This window comes from Amblyomma maculatum, chromosome 2 (assembly GCF_055883805.1).
Source record: "Amblyomma maculatum isolate TAMU_Amacu chromosome 2, ASM5588380v1, whole genome shotgun sequence".
Taxonomy (NCBI): Eukaryota; Metazoa; Arthropoda; class Arachnida; order Ixodida; family Ixodidae; genus Amblyomma; species Amblyomma maculatum.
The window spans coordinates 48,866,569-48,888,561 of record NC_139345.1 but is presented as its reverse complement, the minus strand read 5'-3'; the positions used below and the strand labels follow the sequence as shown (position 1 = coordinate 48,888,561).

The 21,993-nt window shown below is 41.8% G+C and overlaps 1 protein-coding gene across 1 annotated transcript in view; it reads left to right on the top strand.

Annotated features, from left to right (window-relative positions):
- The first annotated feature begins 1,717 nt into the window (after window positions 1–1,717).
- Window positions 1,718–21,993, top strand: part of MED14 (mediator complex subunit 14) — a 52,862-nt gene continuing 32,586 nt past the window's right edge. The window contains exons 1-12 of the mRNA XM_084594074.1: window positions 1,718–1,929; window positions 5,338–5,477; window positions 8,008–8,140; window positions 8,839–8,933; window positions 10,219–10,297; window positions 12,710–12,839; window positions 15,620–15,660; window positions 16,424–16,511; window positions 16,991–17,098; window positions 17,706–17,749; window positions 19,382–19,470; window positions 20,123–20,261. Of these exons, the coding sequence (XP_084450200.1) occupies window positions 5,365–5,477; window positions 8,008–8,140; window positions 8,839–8,933; window positions 10,219–10,297; window positions 12,710–12,839; window positions 15,620–15,660; window positions 16,424–16,511; window positions 16,991–17,098; window positions 17,706–17,749; window positions 19,382–19,470; window positions 20,123–20,261 (1,059 nt within the window). The 5' untranslated portion in view covers window positions 1,718–1,929; window positions 5,338–5,364. The remainder of the gene's footprint in view (window positions 1,930–5,337; window positions 5,478–8,007; window positions 8,141–8,838; window positions 8,934–10,218; window positions 10,298–12,709; window positions 12,840–15,619; window positions 15,661–16,423; window positions 16,512–16,990; window positions 17,099–17,705; window positions 17,750–19,381; window positions 19,471–20,122; window positions 20,262–21,993) is intronic.

Sequence of the window (21,993 nt, the reverse complement as noted above, 5' to 3'; positions counted from 1 at the left end):
CACCACACTCCATTCTGCTAAGCAAGCTTGGCAAGTGAGACAAACTTGTAGTCACAGTACTCTCTCTTCATGCACCCTAATGCAGACCCAGCTGCTGCTTCACTTATAAAATCTTCTGCAGAAAAAATGCATGTTTGCAGAGGAACCTGCAGGGACATTTGCAGTGTCAATTGCAGTGCCAAGACACAGCCTAGCGAAAAGTGCAAATGGTTCATGACAGCTTTCATGGTGCCTTTTCACACCACTTTCGTGCACTTGAAAGCATGATCTTGCTGTGTTGAGGTTGCCACACATGGCATGCATGAAATGTGCTACGCCGAGAGCAGCAAGAGATGTTATCAGCCAAACGCAAACTTCTAAAGCAGAATTTAATCGCGCGCGACCTAAGCAGTTAGTGGCAGTATTTTTGAAGGCGTGCATTGGAAAAATTGCACCGCCGTATATGCAGTTCAGGTTGTACGAGCTTCGATTAAGTTGGTTTGAGCTGCGCTAGCTATGAATTCAACCACCAAAAAGGCAACTAACCGTGTCTCCCGCTGTCAGCGCTGGACAAAAACATGCGCACGTGCCTCTCGTTTCCGGTGGCCGCGCCTCCGCCATAGAAGCTGCAACCCCAAAATTATGCCTTGAGGAGCTGCAACAGGGTACGTGCCGCTGCCACTCGTCGTAATGAATGATTCGCAGGCTGCGCACCAAGCTGCATTACTGGCTCAATGCCGAAGACTACTCGCCGCTTGTGGATAAGACGCTAATGGATTTGCGCAGCGACAACGCCGATACTGCCATTCGGGCAGCGGACTTCGTCTTGGGCCTGCTTCCCCTGATGCAAGCACCGCCGTTCAGAGTTCACTACAATGGCATCGTGTGCGCCGCTTACGCACAACTTATGTGTTCCAACGGTCTGGTGCGCTTCAAAATGTGCGAGGTGCTGGAAATGATGATCGAACTAGATATGCAAGCCACCACTGAGCTTATGCTTGTCCTCGCTGACGAAGCCGACAGCAAGCAACTCGCGGGCATCCTGACGGCCCTTTGCAGGGTCCTCCGCAGAGACATATGCATGAAGGAATTTCCGAACCAGCAGGTGCTTAGCTTTTTCGAGAAGCACTTGGACAGTACGGACGACAACATTCGTGGAAAGGCTATTGCTGGCGCAACCTTAATGGACTATTACTTCAAGGCCACATCTCCAAACCCAAAATAGGCATTTTGGACGTTTATTCGTTACTTAACGACGTTCAAGTTATCACATTCGCATATCATATCAAACTGTTCTAGCACCAAACAGCATAAATGCTCTGTAAGATGTGCTGAACTTGCAAGGTCAATGAACTTGTGTGATGACTAAATCAATAGCAGAGGCTGACCGTAGATAATAAACCAATAAATTATTTACCACGACCTAGCAACCGACGGCAGAGTTCTGTTACAAGATATTTTTTCACAAGCTCCGTGACACGGTGCTGTTCTCGGAATAACCATGAGTAACATTTTTTTAAATCGAAAGCGAAACTTCATGGGAAGAATGATGATGACAGCGTGCTGTATTTGCAAAACAGTAAGCAAACAATATATCGTGTGTAATAATAAAGTACTGACACTTTTATGAAGTTGCATTGTTTAAATATATTTGAGCGATAATTTTACATTCACTATAACGGGCTCGACCAGTTTCCGGATTCGTTGCCTGAGACGCCATGTAGCCATGTACTACGCGAGTATGGAAGTAAAATGGAAGGTGTGCTGTAGGAGCCAGTTCGTTGCCAGCATCTTAAACTGCTGTTTTTAAGTTATTTATTTTCATCAATGGCCTGTTATTTTTTATAAGTTCGCACCTTCTTATTATTTATGAACTGCCCTTCTTTCTACCCCTGTGAAGTGCTAGTTTGCAGAAACTTAGCAACTCCAATCTGACAGCAGCTGAAACAGGTACGATTCCCTTGCATATCGGCGCAACCTGTGGCAGTTGCATAGTGTTTCACTTCGTCATGCTGAACACTCCGTAATATGGTGCGGGAAGTGGACAGCACTCTTTCTAGGCTGGCGAAGCGACTCTTTGAGAGCACTATAGCATTGTAAATCACGAAGCATACAGTTGTAAGCGCACGCCGTAGCGTAGCGCCTCTCGATCGCGGTCTGCTGCTGTCGAATTTTTCTCTTTTGTTATTTCATTGCAATTTTTATTGTTCGCTGCAAAGTGTACCTTCGATCACTACGATCAGCACTGGAATGTGTGTTTTTTTTAAATCAATTTTTGCCTGAGACCTTACACGAGACACATTAACATACTTCGCTCAGTATTGTTTTTCTTGCAGTCAGTAACTTTCTGCATCTGCTTGAAGTGATTAAGGCAAGTTGGTTTCGGCTCGCTGGAAGCAAACCGGCGATATACTGGCGATAAAACTAGCAAGTGTGTCAGATAAGACTCGAGTAGATTGTTGCTGGCATACAAACTGCGTAGGTCCTCATGCTCCATCGCACCGCGTTCTGGCAAACCATAATTTTTTGCCTGTCGCGCTTTGTAATTAAGAGGAGCACGGTTGGTGTTTTCCAAATGTATACATCACTTCGTGAAAACCTGTTGAGCAGACATGGGTAATTAAATGAGAGTTTCGTTATGTATGTAGGAACCAGACAGTCTGAAGCCATCGAAAGCATAAATTCATTTTTAGTTTGTTAATAAGCGGGAAATTAGCGGTGTAAATATATTTTGTTTAAAAGGTAATTGATTAGCACTAGATGTACAGCATAGGATTTGCGTACGGTGCATACGCAAAATTCGGTGGTCAGGGCATAAGCCTGAACTGCCGTGTAGTTTCTCGACATATTTTATATAGTCCTTGGTCTTTATTTTATTTCTGTTCATAAGTATGACCATTGTCCTCGTGTAAAATGAAGTAATGAAGAATCAACCTTTCTTATGAGTGTCAGAATCGTAAACCTTGCTTTAGTAGGATACAAGCTAAAAAAAAAGGAAAGCAGAAGTTGCTACCCCCCCCCCCCCCTTTACAAACACACACACACACGCACACTTTAAATTCCCGGTGAAATCCTTGCGGTGCACATTGGTGTCGGAGAACTGCAAATGGTTGGTCACCCGGGGCTGCTCCAATACAGCGTCCCTCATAGCAAAAGTCGCGAGACGAGCACAAATGTGAAATAGGTCTTTAAGCAACTGCATGTTGCGTCGACTGAGTTTGAAAACAATACCTCTGTCACACTGTCACTTTCGATCCTCATTGAACTCAATCTGCATTGAGGTTTTCAAGAAGGATTGAAGCGTCCCATGCTACATGGGCGTTTTCAATGAGCATTGAGAAATTTTCCTCGTGTGCGCTTTAGAGCTCACTGATGACGAGGGTGTCGACGACCGCTTTCGAGTGTGCTTGAAATCTCAAGAGCGCTTGAGGAAGTAGCTTGAAGTCAAGCAGGATCGAGCTCGATTGCACTTGAAAGTTGCCGTGTGTCACACCTCGATCTGCGTTGAGTTGAATGCAGATCGAGTTCAATGAGGATTGAAACTGTCAGTATGACAGGGGTATAACCTTTTAGTGCAAATGAGCCAGAGGTTGAGGCGGAGGAATTTTTAAGAGTTTTCATGATAAAAATGCTCTATATTGTTTGTTATGTGAACCTATCCATCAAGGTATACATTGAGAGTCACATTCACTGTTAAACAGTCTTTTTCTTTGCGTGTCAGTTTTGGAAGTCGAAAGGCTGATATGATCAATTATGTCGCCTGAAAATTCGAATGCAGATGTGCTTGCCAGCCAAGTTTGAATTCTGGAACACTGCTGATGCTTAGGCTTTGTTTGTGTAGTGACTGAATATGTGCGTGCATGTGGATTACTGGCTTTTTAATGTGAATGTGTGTGCTTTCAAAAGTATAATAAAGGAGACTGCAAAGCTTTGACTAGAGCATGACACAACTGGTCTTAATTATTAAAAAGATGCAGGGTATGCATTTGGAGGGAGAGTGTGTGTTGATTGTGTGAAGGCCAATATGCCTGATGAGAGAGACTGAACAACGCTATAGTTGGCATGGATAAACGCACAGATGGAGCATATGTATCTGTGTTCTCATCTGTCCCATCTTTTAGCGCTGTTCAGTCATTTCAATCAGCGTGCACCGTTGGGCTTGACTAAGCCCCGTTCTTGAGCCAGTGTGTCTGCTGTTGTTTGTTTTAGTGTCACATTTAGTTAGAAACTATCAGTACTGCTGCCAAAGTTCAGGTGGGAAGAAGAAGGTGCATTCACAAAAACAATGCTAAATGAAGCCTAGAATTTTATTGCGAACATAAATCTGATGCTGAATATATGCAGGAGCATTAAATGTCTATGTGACACTAACTTTTATTCCTAAAGGCTGGTTCACATGCAAGCGATTGAGCGAACTGAGCGGCGAGCGGCTGCGACGAGCGAAAAATTACCAACGAGTTCGAACTATGTCGCTCTCGCCGCTCGAGCCACCGTGACAGCTCAGAACAGGCTTTTGCGTCGCTGCGGCAGAAATCGCTAGCGTTTTCGCTTGCATGTGGACCAGGCTTAATACTGGTGGAAGTAAGCACGAGTAGTTCAAGAACAGGATGCTGCCAGCAGCTTACTTTTACAAAAGTGCTACGGAATATTGATGTAGCAGTGAAAATTCTGCACCTTTATTTGCAGAAAGGTAGTTAGTGCTTTGTTTCTTGCCTTCAGAGCTGCTAAGGCCTGCAGCTGGTCACTTGAAGCACATGAATTTTAGGGAGACTAAAACGTGCCCGAGATCAAACAGCTGTGTGTTTCAAGAGATAGAGGTGGGAGTTTGACAAGCCGCATGTAGAGGAGATGGTCACATATATTCTGATAGTGCTTCTAGATTTATGCGATCGTGTTTTATAACGTATATGTAGCCCCTCATGCTACAGTTAGGTTTTTCAAGGAGATTTGATCACATTTGATTCAGTGGCATTAGTTGCCCTGATGGGCGCAACCATGTGCTAGTTGATGAATTCACTGTACTTGTCTACCACATGGTGTTCAGGCACTATATCCGACTGCTAGCCTTGACGGGTACTGAATGAAAATTTGAGAAAAACCCATGAACAGAGCTTTCAGTGAGCATGGAAGAAGAAATGAAACCGAGATTCATCCAGATGTATTTGAACTGCAGCCTCCTTCACTACCCATGTACGCTTTTGCCACAGAGAAAAACTTCTTTCTTGAATTAGAACAGTACATCACTATTCAAACACTTGCACACCGGCTCATCTGACATGTCTTTGAGGAACTCTTGATATATTGCATTTGGTTGGGTTCACAAACCAGATTTTCGTCTTGCTGCGGCATTTTGCAGAGATGGACTGACCCAAGTGCTGCCCAGAGATGTCTATGCAAGTCGCCAACACCTCCCCAGGGGCTGGTAGCATACCGCTGGGGAGGCTCATTGACTTCATCTTGCAAAGGACCTATCATGAACTGACTGTGCTTGCTGAGCTGTAAGTACTTAGAAATGGCTTTGTGCTTCGTGTTGTGTGTAGATGATTGGGCAACATAAGTCACTTTATCATCACTAGGGGCCATTTTTTGTGTGGTCTTGAATCCTGAAGCTTACTTAAACTTATGGTGGCTTCCTGAGCCAGTGTCGTCATTGTTAGTTAAAGACACACTCAACAGAAATTGAAGTTAGTCATCCATTGCCACATTGTAACGTCAAAACAGCTGGTTTTCACTGAAAACAAAGCCTTTATAAGCTAGAACTGGCGTGGAAATGAAATACGTACATCTCCATCTCGGGCCGTTTTCACAAACAAACTGTGATGGCACAGGATCTTAAAGGCTAGATAGACCGCATTGCTATTCGCTTCTAGCCAGAGGTCACAGTGTCCCTAATGCTTTTGATGTTATCGTTAGTGTTGAGTGCTTGAATGCAGGGTGGGAGAAAGTATGAAATTTCTAGCTTCAGATTTCTTAGCAATGAAGATGTCTTGCTGCCGAATAATGTCAGTCAATGGATGTCTTCTTCTTCTTTATGTTTCTGGAACATGCGTCTATCACACTACCTTTGAACTGAGAATCAATCAGAAACCTGCTTCTTGCTTTACATTTGAGTTGTAATTACCATGGACCAAGCTAGATGGCAAACAGCATGTTAGTCCTCTGTTCACCTATTGATAGCCAGTAATTGAAATGCATGAACTGTTCTCTCCGACACACAGAAATGGTTTAACTTCATTCTTTGCCGATAATAAATATTCAAGGGCACGCAAGATGTGAGACAAACAGTCTCATTAATTGCTTTGGTTTCCAGGGTTTACAATAACTGAACGGCATCATTGTCTCAAAAGTTCACTAATGAAGATTGAGTTTAACACTTTCGTTGCCACAGGAAAAATGGCTGCTTTTCATGCGCCTCTGACAAACATTTTTCTGCAAATTGTACAAGAGATAAAAATGGCTAAATTGCATAGCAATGATAGAAATAGAATGCACATTCTTACAACATTTCTTTTAACTTGACATGGATTCTTAGTATGAATGTTAAAAAAAAAATCTGGGAAAAGCAAAACAAATTCGATGGAATAAAAAATTAGCATTTACAGGGTAATAACTCCTAAAGGAAATTAGTAAAGGAGATTCTAGAACATACAAAATGTTTTAAATCTTTCTTGAAGCTTGCCAACAAAATCTTAAATTTATAACCTGAACGTGCTGTGAGGTAAAATTTTTTTCCCCATAGTGCCTGAAAAAGGCCAATTTCAGCCTTTGATTTGATATAGATTTTACTCTTCGAGAAAGAAGAATTAAAACCACATCCTTTTTTACTTCAGTAAAGCTTGGTTACCGAACTTTGAATCATTCTCACTTTCAACTAAGATCGCTTTAAACAATACCGAAAAAAATTACAGAATAAGAACTATAGCCGCATTAACATGCGCAGACATTTTGGTTTACTAAAAGCCTATTCGCAAAACGTTGAATGATTGTACTGCTGTCAACACATTTTGGGCGAATGTGCGAGCTTCAACGATGTAAAGACGCGAGAATGAACCTTCCACTTTGGGTTTGCTGAACGGCTGAATCCTGTGGACGCTTCATCACACAGTCCTCACAATCTCTGCAGTGAAGCATTCTCAAATGGTGGCGGAGCGAACAGAGTTAGAAAAATCGAGCAATCAGTCACGATGCATCCGAAATTTCAGGTGCTTAGTTCAGCTTAATTCTATGGAGCATGTTGTGGTGCTCTGAAAAAAATCATAATGAAGCATGCCCAAAAAATCAGGAGTTGAAATTTGCGGACAATGACTGTAAATGCATACTTATTCAGCCATATGGCATTAATAACTACTGTGGAGAAAAGTTGTTTCAAGCAGTCCGCTCCTTTGGTGAACCTTATACTGATGTTTGGATTTCGACTTGGCTGAAACTGAATCGTTCTTTGTGATGTGAGCTCCAAGGAAGAAAAAACAAATGAGAAGCAGAAGCAGAAATGTACACGCACACAGCTGCCAATGTTCCGGGCTATTGATGCTGAGTTTCAATATGGGAATCAAAACCTGACAATGAAGCATTGTCTTCTGATCCACTGTTGCTGATACTAGCAATCAACAACTGCTCTAGAGGCAACAGAATAGCCCGAAACAAATTTTTCGCGAGCGAGCGCTGATCCTGAGGTTGATGTTATGTTGGGAGCGTTCCACGCCGCAGCCGTGACTACAAACTACACAGAATACTACTCAAATACAGACTATACAGAAAATAAAAATGTAATGTCTGCGCAGCAAGTCTGTTATGGCGCTGGTGGCGGAAATTTTTATTTTTTTTTTATCACTGGGGATCAAACCATAGTGACGGATTAAGGAAAGAGTTAACCTTTGCCTACTTTGCTTATCATAATTCAGGTTAAATTGTGTAATGATTAGTTTCTTGGAAGCAGCAGGAACTTTTTTGTTGACCTTGCCACTGCAACTTTTGTGGCGCATAAGTGTGCATTATTCGATCTATAACTTCACTTCTTTTGTTTTGCAGCCTTCCTCGCAAGACAGACGTGGAGCGAAAAATTGAGATTGTGCAGTTTGCGAGCAGTACACGGCAGCTATTTGTCCGGTTGCTTGCCCTCGTGAAATGGGCAGCCAGTGCAACCAAAGTAGAAAAATGTGCTGTAAGTGTTTTCAATATTTTGTGGGGAAGTACTGGTAGGTTCTAGTCCTTTGTATTGCGCTGAATACAAACAAGCAATCAGTATTGTCGCCTGCAATAACATTACGCACATATTGCAGATTTATTCTGGAAGCTCTAATTCAGCTCTCCGGTTTAAATAATAATTAATGATTTTGCCTTGAATGTTTTCATCTTTGCTCAGGGAATTTTGCCTCTTGCATGAACATGCAAAGTATCATGGAAGTTTGCTGCGAAATGCGTTACATGCAGGGATTGTGTACTGAAGGTAATTTCACTCTCCCTGCGTGGCCTTGAAAGCCGTAACTGTATGTGTGTTGAACAGGTGACAAGGATTTGTCCTGGTGTGGAGGGAATTTTCTTTAGCTACAAACATTATGAGAAAACTCTGTAGCTTTCCTTTATGGTTGTATAGCTGTCCTTATATGGGAGAGATAATGAGTAATTACTTCATTCATTGCAACCCTTTTCATCTGGGGAGGTTTCCCCTTAATGGAATAAACTAATCCGTACAAATAGGTGCTGAAGTGCTTACAATAGAGACAATAGTGCCTGAAATTGACTTGGGAAACCTGTTGTTCAGATTACTGATTGTGGTCAGTTGTTCTGTAGTAGCAGGCAATATGGCAGTAAGTGCCAGACATTAAAGTTCATTTGCTGTGTTCATGCTTGCTTCCAAAGGCCATCGTAGGGTTCTTGGACAAGCAGAACATGCTGTTTGTGGAGACAGCCGACATTTTGGCCATGATGGCGAGGGAGACGCTTGTGCAAGCAAGGTGAGTGTGTCATTTAACTTAACACTGCTTGTCTTTCCCCATGAGATACATAGTGTGTGTGGAAGATTGGAGTATGGCCTCAGGTTAAAATAAGCAAGTAGGCTGAATTGTGTATTTGTTCAAATCTGATTTCCTGTGGGATCTACGCAATTAAGGTTGCGTGCGCATATTGTATATGTTTTGAATAGTTTGTGAGGAGTATATATTTGCTGTCTGGATTGATTTGCACCAAAGGTGAACTATTTGAAGTATGCAATTTGACTCTATGGACATTCAGAACTTAAGTATTTCCCTATTTACTTTGAGTAGCTGCCAGACATTATTATGGAAGCTTTAGAAAAGCACTAGCTGTACTCAGTGGCAACTTTACTTGGCACTGAAAAGAAGGCTACATGGGTGGAGCGCCTGTGTCGTTCTGCCAAATAGTCTAGCTGATTAATGATATGCCTGGCAAGCTATTCTTTCTGCGGTACCTCTCTGTGTTCGCTGGGACAGCTGGTGCCATCTTTGGAAGCTTCCTGTAGCTACACAGGTCTAGTTAATTTTATATAATCTAGATTGTTCTCTGACTTCAACGTTGAAAGTTGGCAGTTGTGTGGCATGAGAAAACTAATAACTACGAGCCAGGACCAACTTCCTCTGCATAGGAAAAGATAATGTATTTAGATTCTGTAGCTTCTGCTTCATTGCCAGAAAAAGTAGTCACGAAGTATAGTCCTAGCTCGTTGCACTTCTCTTGTCGATTTACTTAATGCCCATGTAGGTTGGACTACCTACATGGACCTTGATACTATATAACTGCACAGATCTTTGATATTTGTGCACCTGTAGCAGTAACGCAACAAGGACCCTTTTGCAGGATCAATGACTGGAATAGATTTTCTTGCTTTGTGCTGTAACTCCTGATTAAGGGGATTGGAGACAAAATTAGCAGTTGTGTGTGATTCTTGTAAGTTGAGGTGACAACTAAACTGGCTCCCAGGTTCTTGCAGGTTGCCACTTGCAGTGTCTTGTCTAAATGGTGTAATAAATGTGCGTGAGGAATTCTGCACTGTTTAAATCTTGAGTACTTATTTCTTACGAAGGCAGGAGCTGCTATTTATATGCACAGCAGTCCTTTTGGGAGACAGGTTATCAGTGCTTCACAGCCATCTTGAATGCTTTAACGCTTGCTACTCTAGCGCTCGACTTAGCAGATTCACTCGTATTAGATGCTGCTCATTGGTGGGCTGTTGTACCAAGAAGCATTTGCCTTGATTTCTCATCTTTTTTTATTTTTTCGCAGGCTGCCAAGCTTTCACATACCTTGTGCTGTTGAGGTCCTTACCCTGGGCACATACTCTAGGCTGCCGACATGCATTCGTGTAAGTGATATTTCATATATCTGTGATATCTGATGTGACATCTGTGATGTCTGATACCTGTGGTATTTGATGGGTCACCCTTTGCTACTTTTTCCCCATAGTGGCAAGAGTGGGCACCTCTCAACTGACATTGTTGTTAGCCCTTGCCAGTTAATGTTTACTTAGTTAACCCCCCCTTTTTTTTTTTATCTCACTTCTGGTGAACGATGCAAAGTGCTAAAATATGATTTTGCCTCTGTTACTGGAAGGTACTTTTTTAAAGTGAAAGCCTTTCTAGGCTCATGGTGAATATCTCGCGTCTGTGGGACATGTTCGCGAGATTCTGCGAGATGTGTCAGCAAGACTTCGCAATAGATTCTGATGTCGACATAATTTTTCCTTTTATGAAGTTAAGCCTTCATTCTCGCAAGAGGCCGATGTCATGTTAAAATAAGCAAGTAGGCTGAATTGTGTATTTGTTCAAATCTGATTTCCTGTGGGATCTATGCCATTAAGGTTGTGTGCGCATATTGTATATATTTTGAATAGTTTGTGAGGAGTATATATTTGCTGTCTCCAAAGGAAAGAAGTTAATTACACAAATGCAAAATAGAGGAAGAAGGGAAGCAGTAGAAGAGAAGGAGGTAAGGCTTTAAGCTCATAAGTAAAGCTAAATGCAACCCTGTAATTATTGCTTTCACTGATATTGTGGCACAATGTATGTTAGGCTATCCGTAATTTAAACATGACAAAATTCTTTTTTTTTTTTTTTCATTCTTTTTTCATCAGTATATCTAGATTATTAGTTGAGCCGCAATTTGTTACATTCATTGACTTGTAAGACGTCCCAAAGTGACTTGGGCTATCAGAAACACTGTAGTGGATTGCCCTGCAAATTTCGGCCACCTGGGGTTTTAAGGCAAAAGCCTTTCTATTTCTAGGCTCATGGTGACATTTGTGTCTGTGCACTGGATGTGTTCCCCAGGAGTGTCTGCCATATGAAATTATAAAAAACAAACATTATCTCCACTGGGAATTGAACCACTATTCACGCAGGGCTCGTGAGAAACCGGTCGTAATTCTCCTTGAGGATGATATTAGAGATGACAATGACGATGCATTTGGTGGTAATGATAATAGTAGCAATGATAATGACTGTAGTTAGTGATAAGGATAGTGATGGTATTAGCTCTGACAGTGACAGGGCATTTAGTTGATGTTGATGATATTAGAACTAGTGGTGGTGATGATAGTAGGAACGAAAATGACGCTGCAGTTAGTGAAAACAGCCCTGTAAAGTGGCTTTCGCCATTTCCACTCTTAAGCAGGCTGAAGCGCAGCCTTGTAACTTTTTTTTTTAGCATACACATAGTACACAGGCACGCTGCTTTTGCCTCCATAAAAAATGGCTGCTGCGGCTCGGACTTGATCTCACGTCCTTGTGCTCTGCAGTTAATTTTGCTTTTCATGTGTGTATAGAGCCTAACATGTGGTGTCACTTGCATGGTGCCGCAATGTCATGACAGTCAAAAGTGTTTTGTAGATATGTGTGGGCAGAGGAGACGGCACCACCAGCCTGCGCTGAGGGCTTTTGATGCTCTGACAAAGTGCGGGCAGAGAGCAAGTGCGAGAGTAACTGCGATGCCGGGGTGCAGTCTTAGAGCAAGTCACGATTCCGTCGTCAACATGACAGCTTTAACCGCTGAAGTTCTGTTTGAAGCACCTCTCAGTATATGACATGAGCGTTGTAAGTGTATTTCTGAGTGGAATCATGAGCTTTGTAAGTGGATTGCAGCCTATGAGAGTACTTGCATAAGCACGGTAGTGGTGGGCATGTCGGCACTGTCAGGTGCAATGCAAAGACTCTTCGCTGCACTATTGTTTGCTTCTCCTTCTATGGTGCGTATACTGATGCATCGTTCTTGTGCACTCTGATTCACCATAACACACATACTATCTCAGAGTGGCCCCACTCATTCAAGCAGCTGAACAAAACACCATGAAATGCAGACCAGCAAAATCCTGACAAACTGTCTGTGATCTGAATGAATGCTCACAATCCCCAGCTGGGCGTGGCTAATCTGTGACAATCTTAACATCCTGATGGTTACTGTCTTTGTAGGAATAACTGTCCTATTTACTTTGAAGTGAAAATTATTAGCAGAATCTATGGCGTAGTGGCAGGGCATCCCAAAGCATTTTCTCTTTGTGCTTTTAGCTTTGAACCATGCAACGTTGTGGCCGCTGCTGCAATATGACACGGTTGCCACAACTTCTGTCCACTAAATTTGATAGGGAATAGAATCTGTAGCTGCAGTGGGATCAAGCAGCTGTGAGTGCGTCCATTTTAGAGTGGTTGAGGTTTTTTATTTCTGCGCTATTTCTTCGCTCAGCACCTCATCCTACAGCTGCTGGTGTGTTGCTTGCGTGCAGGACAAGATTGTGCCCCCGGATCCCATCACCCCTGTTGAAAGAAAGAGCACCCTGCAGCGTTTGGACCAGATCATCCAGTATCGCCTTGTCTCATCAGATTTGCCTTCTCAAATGAGGTCACATCGAATAGGCAAGTTCTCCTTGGCCCTGGAAATGCTGCCTTATGTATCTGCGGGAAATTTGTTTTCCTTATTCACTCTTGTCTGTGCACAGATCAGTATGGCATGCACTCTCTAGGCAAATGTCTCCACTTGACCTTTTTAGTAGAGCTCTGTGATATTGTTTTGTGGAAATGACATTTGCCATGTACATTGGGTAATTGATGAACTTAGGACTCCTTTGGTGTAAGAGGACCATATTTACATGTAAATAACACTACCGTCACGTGAGAAGGCAGCTTGAGACCTCACAGAAATGCAATAAAAGAAGTATTACGATTATACATAATGTAAACTCTTATTTTTAGGTGCATGCAAATATTGAAATTTTCAAGTACGAATATGGGAATAAAATGCCTTTGCATATTGAATCGAATATACAATATCTAATAGTGAAGAAAAAAAGAAGTAAAATTAATAGCAAACAATGTCTTGTTTATTTCAGAATTTGCATGTTATTGCAAATAAAATTAAACTAGATTTGCTCAGAAGTCTATACCCTACTGAAGTATCCAGTATAAAATATTGTACAGGAGTTCGTGTACCAGTTTTTTGTACAGGAAGGACCTACATGAAACTGGGTAGAGCTGTCATATCACTGCAGAACGCAGTAGACTCTCATTAATTCAGCCTTCAGGTGTCAAAGAAATGTCCAAACTAACTGAAAGTTCTATTATTGAATAGGCCCAGAAAAAACTGCCTAAAACAGTTTTCATCATAGTAATTTTATGTGCTGAACACCTGTACAATGAATGCCTGCATCTGAGATAAAACCGAAGTAAGAACACTTTTTTCTCGGTTTGGTCAATTGCTTCGCTTTGCGCACATTGTCGGGAAGGCCCTTTTAGAAGAAACGAGGATCTCTCTTCATAAAATGGCCCTGTCACGCTTTGAGGATGCTTCACTGCAGAGTCAGTGTGGTCAAGTAGTGTGAAGCGTGAAGTGCAGAAATATTCATAAGTCCCGAATATCGGTTTTAGAATACGTATACGAGTCAAGTAACAGATATATTTGATTCATATTTGCACACCCCTACTTATTATTCAAAGCAACTCCAGCCCCCAAGGCATTTACGACATGAAAATGCAGTAAAAGAAGCGTTATGATTATAATCCAAATTCGAATTTGTCAAAGCAACTACAACTAGAGCTAAGAAAAAAACAAACAAAGGTGGCATGTAAATTGTGGAAGCAGCAGATATGACACTGCTACTTGAGAGGCGACACTTCAGGACTATGCGCGACATCATTGAGTTCAGCAAAGCCTTTTGACTTGACTTATTCAAAATTGGCTGCTGTCACCACTGTGCCATCGCTGTTTTGTATTTGCCCAATCCTGAGGCCATTCGCCCTCCTTTCGTTTTCTTGATCCACTCTGCTCTTTCATTCCCATCTCTTTATTGACGATTCCTGTAACATTCTTTCCTCGTTGGAGACTTTCTCTCCTTTGCCCTTGCACGCTGCATGGCCCCAGGTCCGTTGTAAAAATTGATTTCTTCTAACCTCTTCCGAGTTTGGTAGTATAGCTAGCTGGAGCAGTGATTAAAAGGTCACATTATTTTGTTCCTTGCTTGCAATTATAATGCAAGGTGCATCGTGAAATCAGTGAACTAAGGGAAAAAAACATGTTATGTATTGTGTAAAGACAGTGTACTATAATGACAATTGTAAACAGACGGTGAACGCTCTAAAAATAAAGCAGGAGAGTTTACAGAAGCATCTTGCATCCCATATGACTCAGACCGCTGACGTGTGATCCAACCATGCTGGCAGGGAACTGTCGTTAGAAGCAAGGTAAGGGCTGCAACTAAACAATTAAATATAGGGACGTAATTACTAGGTGTGGTTTAGTTGAGAATATGGGTTTTTTACAAAGGCAAAGAGCAGTGTAAGCTTTTGCTGGGTTGGCTGCTGTTCACCCTATCTTTTTTTTTTTACTTCCCTGGCTGGACCAAGTTCTCATTCAAAGTGATGGCATTAGAATCCCCATAAAAAAAAAAAAAAAAAAAAAAAAGTAAAATTTATTTGATCAATTTCTATGTAAAAACAAAATTTGGTCATTGGCTGGAGGGAAGTGACTTCACCTCACCGGAAATGACAGCTGTACATTTTGAGATACATCTTCATTGTGTCGTCCCTTTAAGGCACCATAACATCAAAATCATAACATCAAATATGAGAGAGGCCTTCGCCCTGCAGTGGGTATAGTCAGGCTGATGATGATGATGATGATGATGAACATCAAACCGCCATCTAGATGACCCGAAAAGGTGTCTGCCTGTCATGAAAGCATGACACAAAACTCTATGTAAAGGCGTCAGCAGCTTTTAATGCTATTGTATTGCCAGCATGTAATTAGGTGTCCCTGTGAGTGTTTTGCTTCCTGGTTCTGGCTTCTTGGGGATGTCATGCTTGGCATCAGGATCTGAAACAGTTGTTTTCATTGCAAGCTTGTTGGCTGACAGAACATGCTCCTTTGACAAAGTGGAGAGGTGGTGTTGAAGAGGATTAGCTATTTAAGTTGTACCGAGGACGTTAAAGAAACAGATTTTTCATTGTTTCATTGGTTGAGTTTATGGGCCCTTAACCGGAAAGTAACGGTGTGCGGCTCTTTGTTCTCAGTATTGAATGCGCAGTTTGTTTCTGCCTGCACTTGTTGCCAACCATAAAAGTGATTGTTCAAAGGTATTGAGCAACACACCAGGCACACTGTGCTTACGTTGCTAACTCTTACATGTATTTGGCTCTTGCAGAAAATGGCAGGGTAACATTTCATGTGGAGCACGAGTTCGAGGTGAGTCTTTTGCTGTTCATCTGTCTAGTTCCTCATATTTTGCTGTACTGAGTGATTAGTTTAGTGGCCTTAATGGGTACTGGCAAGATCAAGTAGCGCAAGGTATCAGTTACTGGTAACATTTACCTGGCAGTTTCTTATTAGTTTAGGCTCTCTTTTGTAGCTGTGTGACTTTGTGTTAGTTTTTTGGATATTTATGTTTCCTAAGTTGATTTGTTATTGTTAGTTTTTCGTGAGTTAAAACATCTTGGGAAGTTTTCACAGGTGCTTCGTAATGCTAAGCATGAGCACATCTAGGTGTGGGGTGCATCCATGAAGCACTGGTGGGTTGCACCTAAAACAACTTCTTGAGTAGGCTGCTACATATGGCCACAGGGTAGATTGCACTCAATGTAGGCTTGGTCTTTATTGGCAGCAGTCATCATCAACATTGGTGTGAGCTCTGCCTTTTGCTGTGCTGCCCATTGATCACCACTTGATTATGGGCCATAGTGTAGGTGTAAGTGCAGTTCACCAAGCTGACAGGCTTGAAGTCATTGAACCAGCTACGGGTACCAATGTCATGGTCTCTGCACCGAGGCCAAGACTTGTGCAACAGTTTGTGTCAGATGATAGCTGTGGACAGAAGGGATAAGTACTGTAGAACATTTAAATGGTGCCACAAACATGCACTCCTGTTTATGAAAAGGAAATGGTGCAAGTTCAGCAAAGCTGGGCATCAATTTCTGTGCAGTTTGTTTATTTATCACGCAAACTTTGCCAGGTTTCACTCACACTAATGGGGGACGGACCTCACATTCCTTGGAGACTTCTGGACATTGACATTCTGGTGGAAGATAAAGACACTGGAGGTATGAGATTCCCACCCTCTTGAACTCAAGTCATTGTTCAGTTGTTTATCCAAGGCTTTGATATCATTTGTGCTGGCTGGAAGATTTTGTTGCATATTCCATATTCTCTAAGCCTTATATATAAGGCTCATGTATAGGATTATGAAATGTTTTTTTGTTACAACAGGCATTTAAGTAATCGACAGGAACATATTGTTGGCATATCACTTGTCAAATCTATCATAGGCGACAAATCCAGCAAAAATTACATACTGTGAAGTCATTGCGTTTACAGAAGCTAGCATATACCGTAACTGAGCCTGCCTGTCATTTTTTTGGCTTGCATGCAGTATTTCGACAGTTGTTTTAAAGGTTCTGTTTTAAATCTGTTCGTCACCATTCGGTTGTGTGCTATGAATCTGTTGACTTTTACTTAACTTGTTTTTGGCCACCACTGAAGGAAATTTATTAGAATTAACTCTTGCGTCCTCCGACTGCAGACTGCCGTTCCTTGGTGCACCCGCTACAAGTTCAGTTCATCCATCAGCTGATCCAAGCTCGGCTGGTGGACAATCCGAAGCCACTGCACGAACTCTACACTTGTCTACGTATCCTCGGAATAATGCAAAGCGTGATCATTACAGTTTGGCTAACATTAGAAAAGCCTGCATAATTGGGCTAGATTTTACTGACTGGATCACTTCACCTTTTCCCTTCTCTTCTCTCCGTCATACTTGAGAAAACATCAGCACTGGATGCTTCTAGGCACAATACTTTTACTAGATATTCTTGATTATCTGGCCTGATCCTGTATTTATTAAGAACCATTTTATTTACAAATACAAGAACACTATCGCATTAAAAAAAAAATTTCTCCTCATGTGATTGTTAGAGTTGTGCTCTGTACTTAACAATTCTCACTTTAGGACTTGCCTTTTACTTGTTTGGGAAAGGTGCTCAGTGTGAAAGGTCATATCAAGAACAAAAAAAGTGGAAGTACTCTTGATCAGTTGTTCCATTGTAGGTTTCATCATAGCCAAACAGGGCTGTGCTAAAAATTGCATGCTGGCATTTTACTCAAGAGTTCAGTTCAAAACGTGTTTCGTTTGCACTTCATTATAGTGTTGCTGCAAATAATGATGCTTATTGACTGGCTGTATTCATTGGCAATGTTTTACAATTTGGCATACCTTGGCCTTGACTTTGCTGTGCCAGACTCCTTTTGCCTTAGTTTACAGTTGGAGGTCATCCACTCTCAGGTGAGTCTGCCCAACTTCTTTCTTCTTTCTTTTTTCTTTTTTTTTCTAGCATGCTTATTCAAGCACAATTGCTCATAATGCATGCGTACTCAGGAGAGTTTTGAAAGTATGGCTGTTATTATGCAGTCGAACAGTATTGAAGTGGAAACAAAGTACTATCTTTGCTTAACCATGTTATGCCAAAAAGCAATGAAACGACGAGCTTCAGAGCATTTAATTAGAGGCAGTTAGCTTACAATATTGATTTCTTTGAAGGAAGTCTGTGTCAGTCAGCGCTTTGGTTCACTGTAGAACCCCTTTATAGTAAAGTCACTGGGACCGGCAGAAATTTTTACTATAGTATTAGGGTCTTTACTGTAGTTGGTGATGACTTGGTCGTGAAGATGCCATCTCATAGTTAAATGCCTACTTGCTGAACACGTCTTGTTGATTAATAAAAACAACCGCTCTAAAATAGCTTCCATTTTTCTCTTATAGCCTCTTCGTGCCATTTTTCCAGCTATAATATTTTTTGTTTACATCATGTGGAAGTACCTACTGTCTTTGCCAAATGTAGCCAGGCTGCGTGTTCCACTTCTTAGTCGGGTAGCAGAGAATTCGGGCCACTTCTGAAGCTGTACATTAGTGCAAAACAAAGGCGAGCTCCTGTCCTCACTTCTTAGCAAGCTGTGATCCTCTGGAAATTCATGTAGGCTTTAGAACATAAGCTAAAAGCAAATCATGCTGCCCGGTTACTTTTGGCAAAGACGGTACCTCTTAAGCATGAGGGTAGTGTTGCTAAGAACACAGCAGAGTTTTATTTCATGTGAAAACCAAGCCTTGCATGAACACGGCATCATCTTCCACTGTTTCTGTCTTTTAAGAGGCAGTATAGAAATACGCACGGCAGTCAAGTGCTGCAAAACCGCACACTCCGCGACTGCAGTTCTTGCCATCACTGCCTCAATCGCGCTTTGTGCTGCACAGTGATGCGAATGTTCAGCTGTTTCTTCCCTTCTCTATTTCTCGCTGCACTTTTGCTCTCTTACTTTAAGAATGGACCGCACCGCCTTCTCTTTATGTTTGTAGACAGCTTCATTTTGTTTTCTACGCGCTGCATGCTTTTCTTCCCGGCTCTAAGGTCTATGTAAAGTTGGCTTCTGGATGCTGCTGAGCCTGGTGGTAAAACCAATAAAGAAACGCCCTTTATTTAAAATTTTTTTTTTTTCGCAATCTTTGGTATCGCACTTGAGGCGATGTCATTTCGTGGGAAGTCGTTGCCGCAGCCAGTCGCACTTTACCATAACCAATTTTTACGAAAAAATTTCTTTACTATAAAAGGGGAGAAATGTACAGTCATCGATGGAGGATGAACTGGGACTTCAGTTTTATTTTACCATATCCGAGTTTACTATAACGGGGTTCTTCTGTATTTAGTCCCAATCTCCCTGCTGTGTACCCAACTGCTGCTCATATCAAAGTGGGGGATCTTTAGCTTACTAATGCCGTCATTGATTGCTGATATTAATTCTACACTTTGTGGGTATCCATGTTTTTGGAAAGCATGTGTAAACTGTTGGTTTAAATTAGTGGCATTTGTTCAAACAAACCACATTAGGCGCTTCCACATTTCTGCCTTTCTTTTTCTGTCAGTTGATACGGCTGTGTCGGGAACGACTGGGCGATTTCGTTCGGGTTGAAGAGTATAGGGCTGGACAGAATCTGGTGGTGCAATACTGGAGGTAAGTTTCACCATTGAGGGACTTGTTTGGTCTCTTCTAAATTTTGCGGCTCTGCTTTTTGTTGGGCCAGCTTTATTTATTTTTACATGCCTCGGCAGTTTTCAGCTTTATTTGCATAAGTTGCCACCTGTGGTAATTGCGCCATGGCAGTTGGGGTTCTAGCACTTGATTCATGCATATGTCGCAAGTGTGCTATCAGTGCGAGCTTGAGGAAGTGCCTACTAGTTTCGTATTTGAAATGAAATTGAAATGAATTGAATTTGAAATGAAATGAAATTAATAACAGTACCGACTCTGGCAGTATCATTCCTTCTTTGTCCTTGGTTTCATTCAAGTACTTGGCATTGGAGGATCACTAACTGGCATGCTGCACACGTTTATTTCATTCCCTTTATTTGCAATTTTCTTCATGCTGTATTTATGGCTTTATATTTCAAGCAGAAATCACCAAAACAAGCATTCAAGTGAATGGTAAGAAGTAAATGCTTCCACATCTTTGTTTTATTTGCCCATGACTATTTCATGTGTACATGTGCAGAAAGAAAGAAGAAGGAATAAGAAAAGGGGGAAGGTGCTTTTTCTTCATTTCCGTGTTCTTATTTCCTCTGTTTGTCAGTGTATGCATTGCCAGTTGGTTCACGCCCAATTGCAGGGACCAGATGTCCAAAGAGCGCCAGGCGTACCAGCTGAACATCCACGTGGATCCAGTGGACCCGGGGAAGCCTCTGCGGGTGGCACATAACCCGACGCTCCCACACAAGGATGCCGTCTGGGCTGATCAGGCTATAAAGGTGCTTCCACAGTTTTGGAAACAGCTGAATGGCTTGTTTTTCTAGCAGCTTGGTGAAGCAAAAGAAGAATAGAATTTCACTCCCATGAATTTCTTCCGGCTCGTAATGGGGTTCGTCTTCTTACTGGAAACTAGTCGATCACATATCAGGGCAGCTTATAAAAACAGCTTCCTGGTTTTGTTTTGAACGAAACAATTTTAGAAGCACCAGCTGCGAAATGAAGAGCACGTTTTTACTTTTGGCCAACAGCCAATTTAACACCTTCCTTCCCACAAGAAATGTGGTAGCTTCTGGGTAGTTCAGCTAATATATTTTTTTCTGCATTCAACAGAATATGCTTGATACTAAAGAGTGTAGTATTATGTTTTAGTGAGGAAATACGCTTTCTAATGGCTTTTGTCTCAAAGAATTATAAAAATTTACAGCTAAAAAGAAATATTATGTAAAAATGATCAATGTTTTATCGCGTAGGTAGCACTTAAGAGAAAGTTAAAATATATGTTTTCCACGGGAAGGACTTATGCATTATATCAGTAACTATGAACATTTTGTGCGCAGAGTGTTTAAATTGTGTGAAAAAATGTAATCCCTAGTGAATATCATGCCTGCAGGCAAGGCACTTCCGAGATCGCCACCCAACAGTCGCATAGTGCAAGGCTTCACCCTTTGCTCGCCACTGATAAGTGGCTGCTCCTGAAAGACATTGGCACCCCCGCTGATAAGAAGTGTGTGAAGTTTATAACACTCAGGATACCTTTAGATCAGTGTGCAGAATTATAATACTCAGGATACCTTTAGATCAGTGTGCAGCAGCCGTGAAACAATTCGGAGAAGAAAGCAAAACTTGTAAGTAGATGCCTATTAGTGTTCCGGGTCTGTTTTGCACAGTTTTGCTGTCTATGCTAAAATTGGACAAACTGAGGTTGTCTTCTATGTCACTGCTGCTGTCATCATCCAGAAACGTGTCTGTAGACCCACCACACCCTGAGGAAACACACTGTTCCAATTGGGCAGTGGTACACGATAGCATCATGATGTAAAACAATCTGTGCTTCACTTGGCCGTACTCGGGAGGGGTTCCACTGCATGGCGGAACAAACGAATCGGAAACTGAGAGAATAGTTCCTCTGTTGTCTATCGGATGGCTCTAGCTTTCCAGGAGCTCTTGGAAAGCGGAGAAATATGACTTTGAAACCATCGATATCTGGCTATCGATAAGCCTGCGCACGAAAGTGTTAACTTAATAATTAGAAATTCAGGTGATTCAGATAGCTCAGCTGTGGGCCTTTAATTTTTATGAAATAGAAGGTCATAGGGTATAGGCTGAATACCAGAATTGCAGAGTTGATTGTGATGTCGACACTAAGCAATGATCTAAAGACTTGAGTTATGCAATAAGTGCTTAGTGCTCTGGAAAGTTCGCTTGTGGAAGGTTATCCCCAACAATACCTTATTTTGTGTTAAGACAGTGTTACAGTTCAGCAGTTGTCATAGCAGTGTTGGTTTAAACTTTTCTGATGTTGTGCAGCCCATTTTGGGCATGCCTTGTTAACCACCGTGCAGCTCTATCATCAGTTGAATTATTCCACATGTAATCTTTAGCAAGTAATTGCAGCACTCGTTGGTTTACAAGTTTAGTGGTTTGCTACAGCTAATTTTCGTAAGAATTTGTATGACTCGCCCTTCACTTGTTTCATTCTTGTTGTTGGTCTGGTCAACATAGAATTGGTTA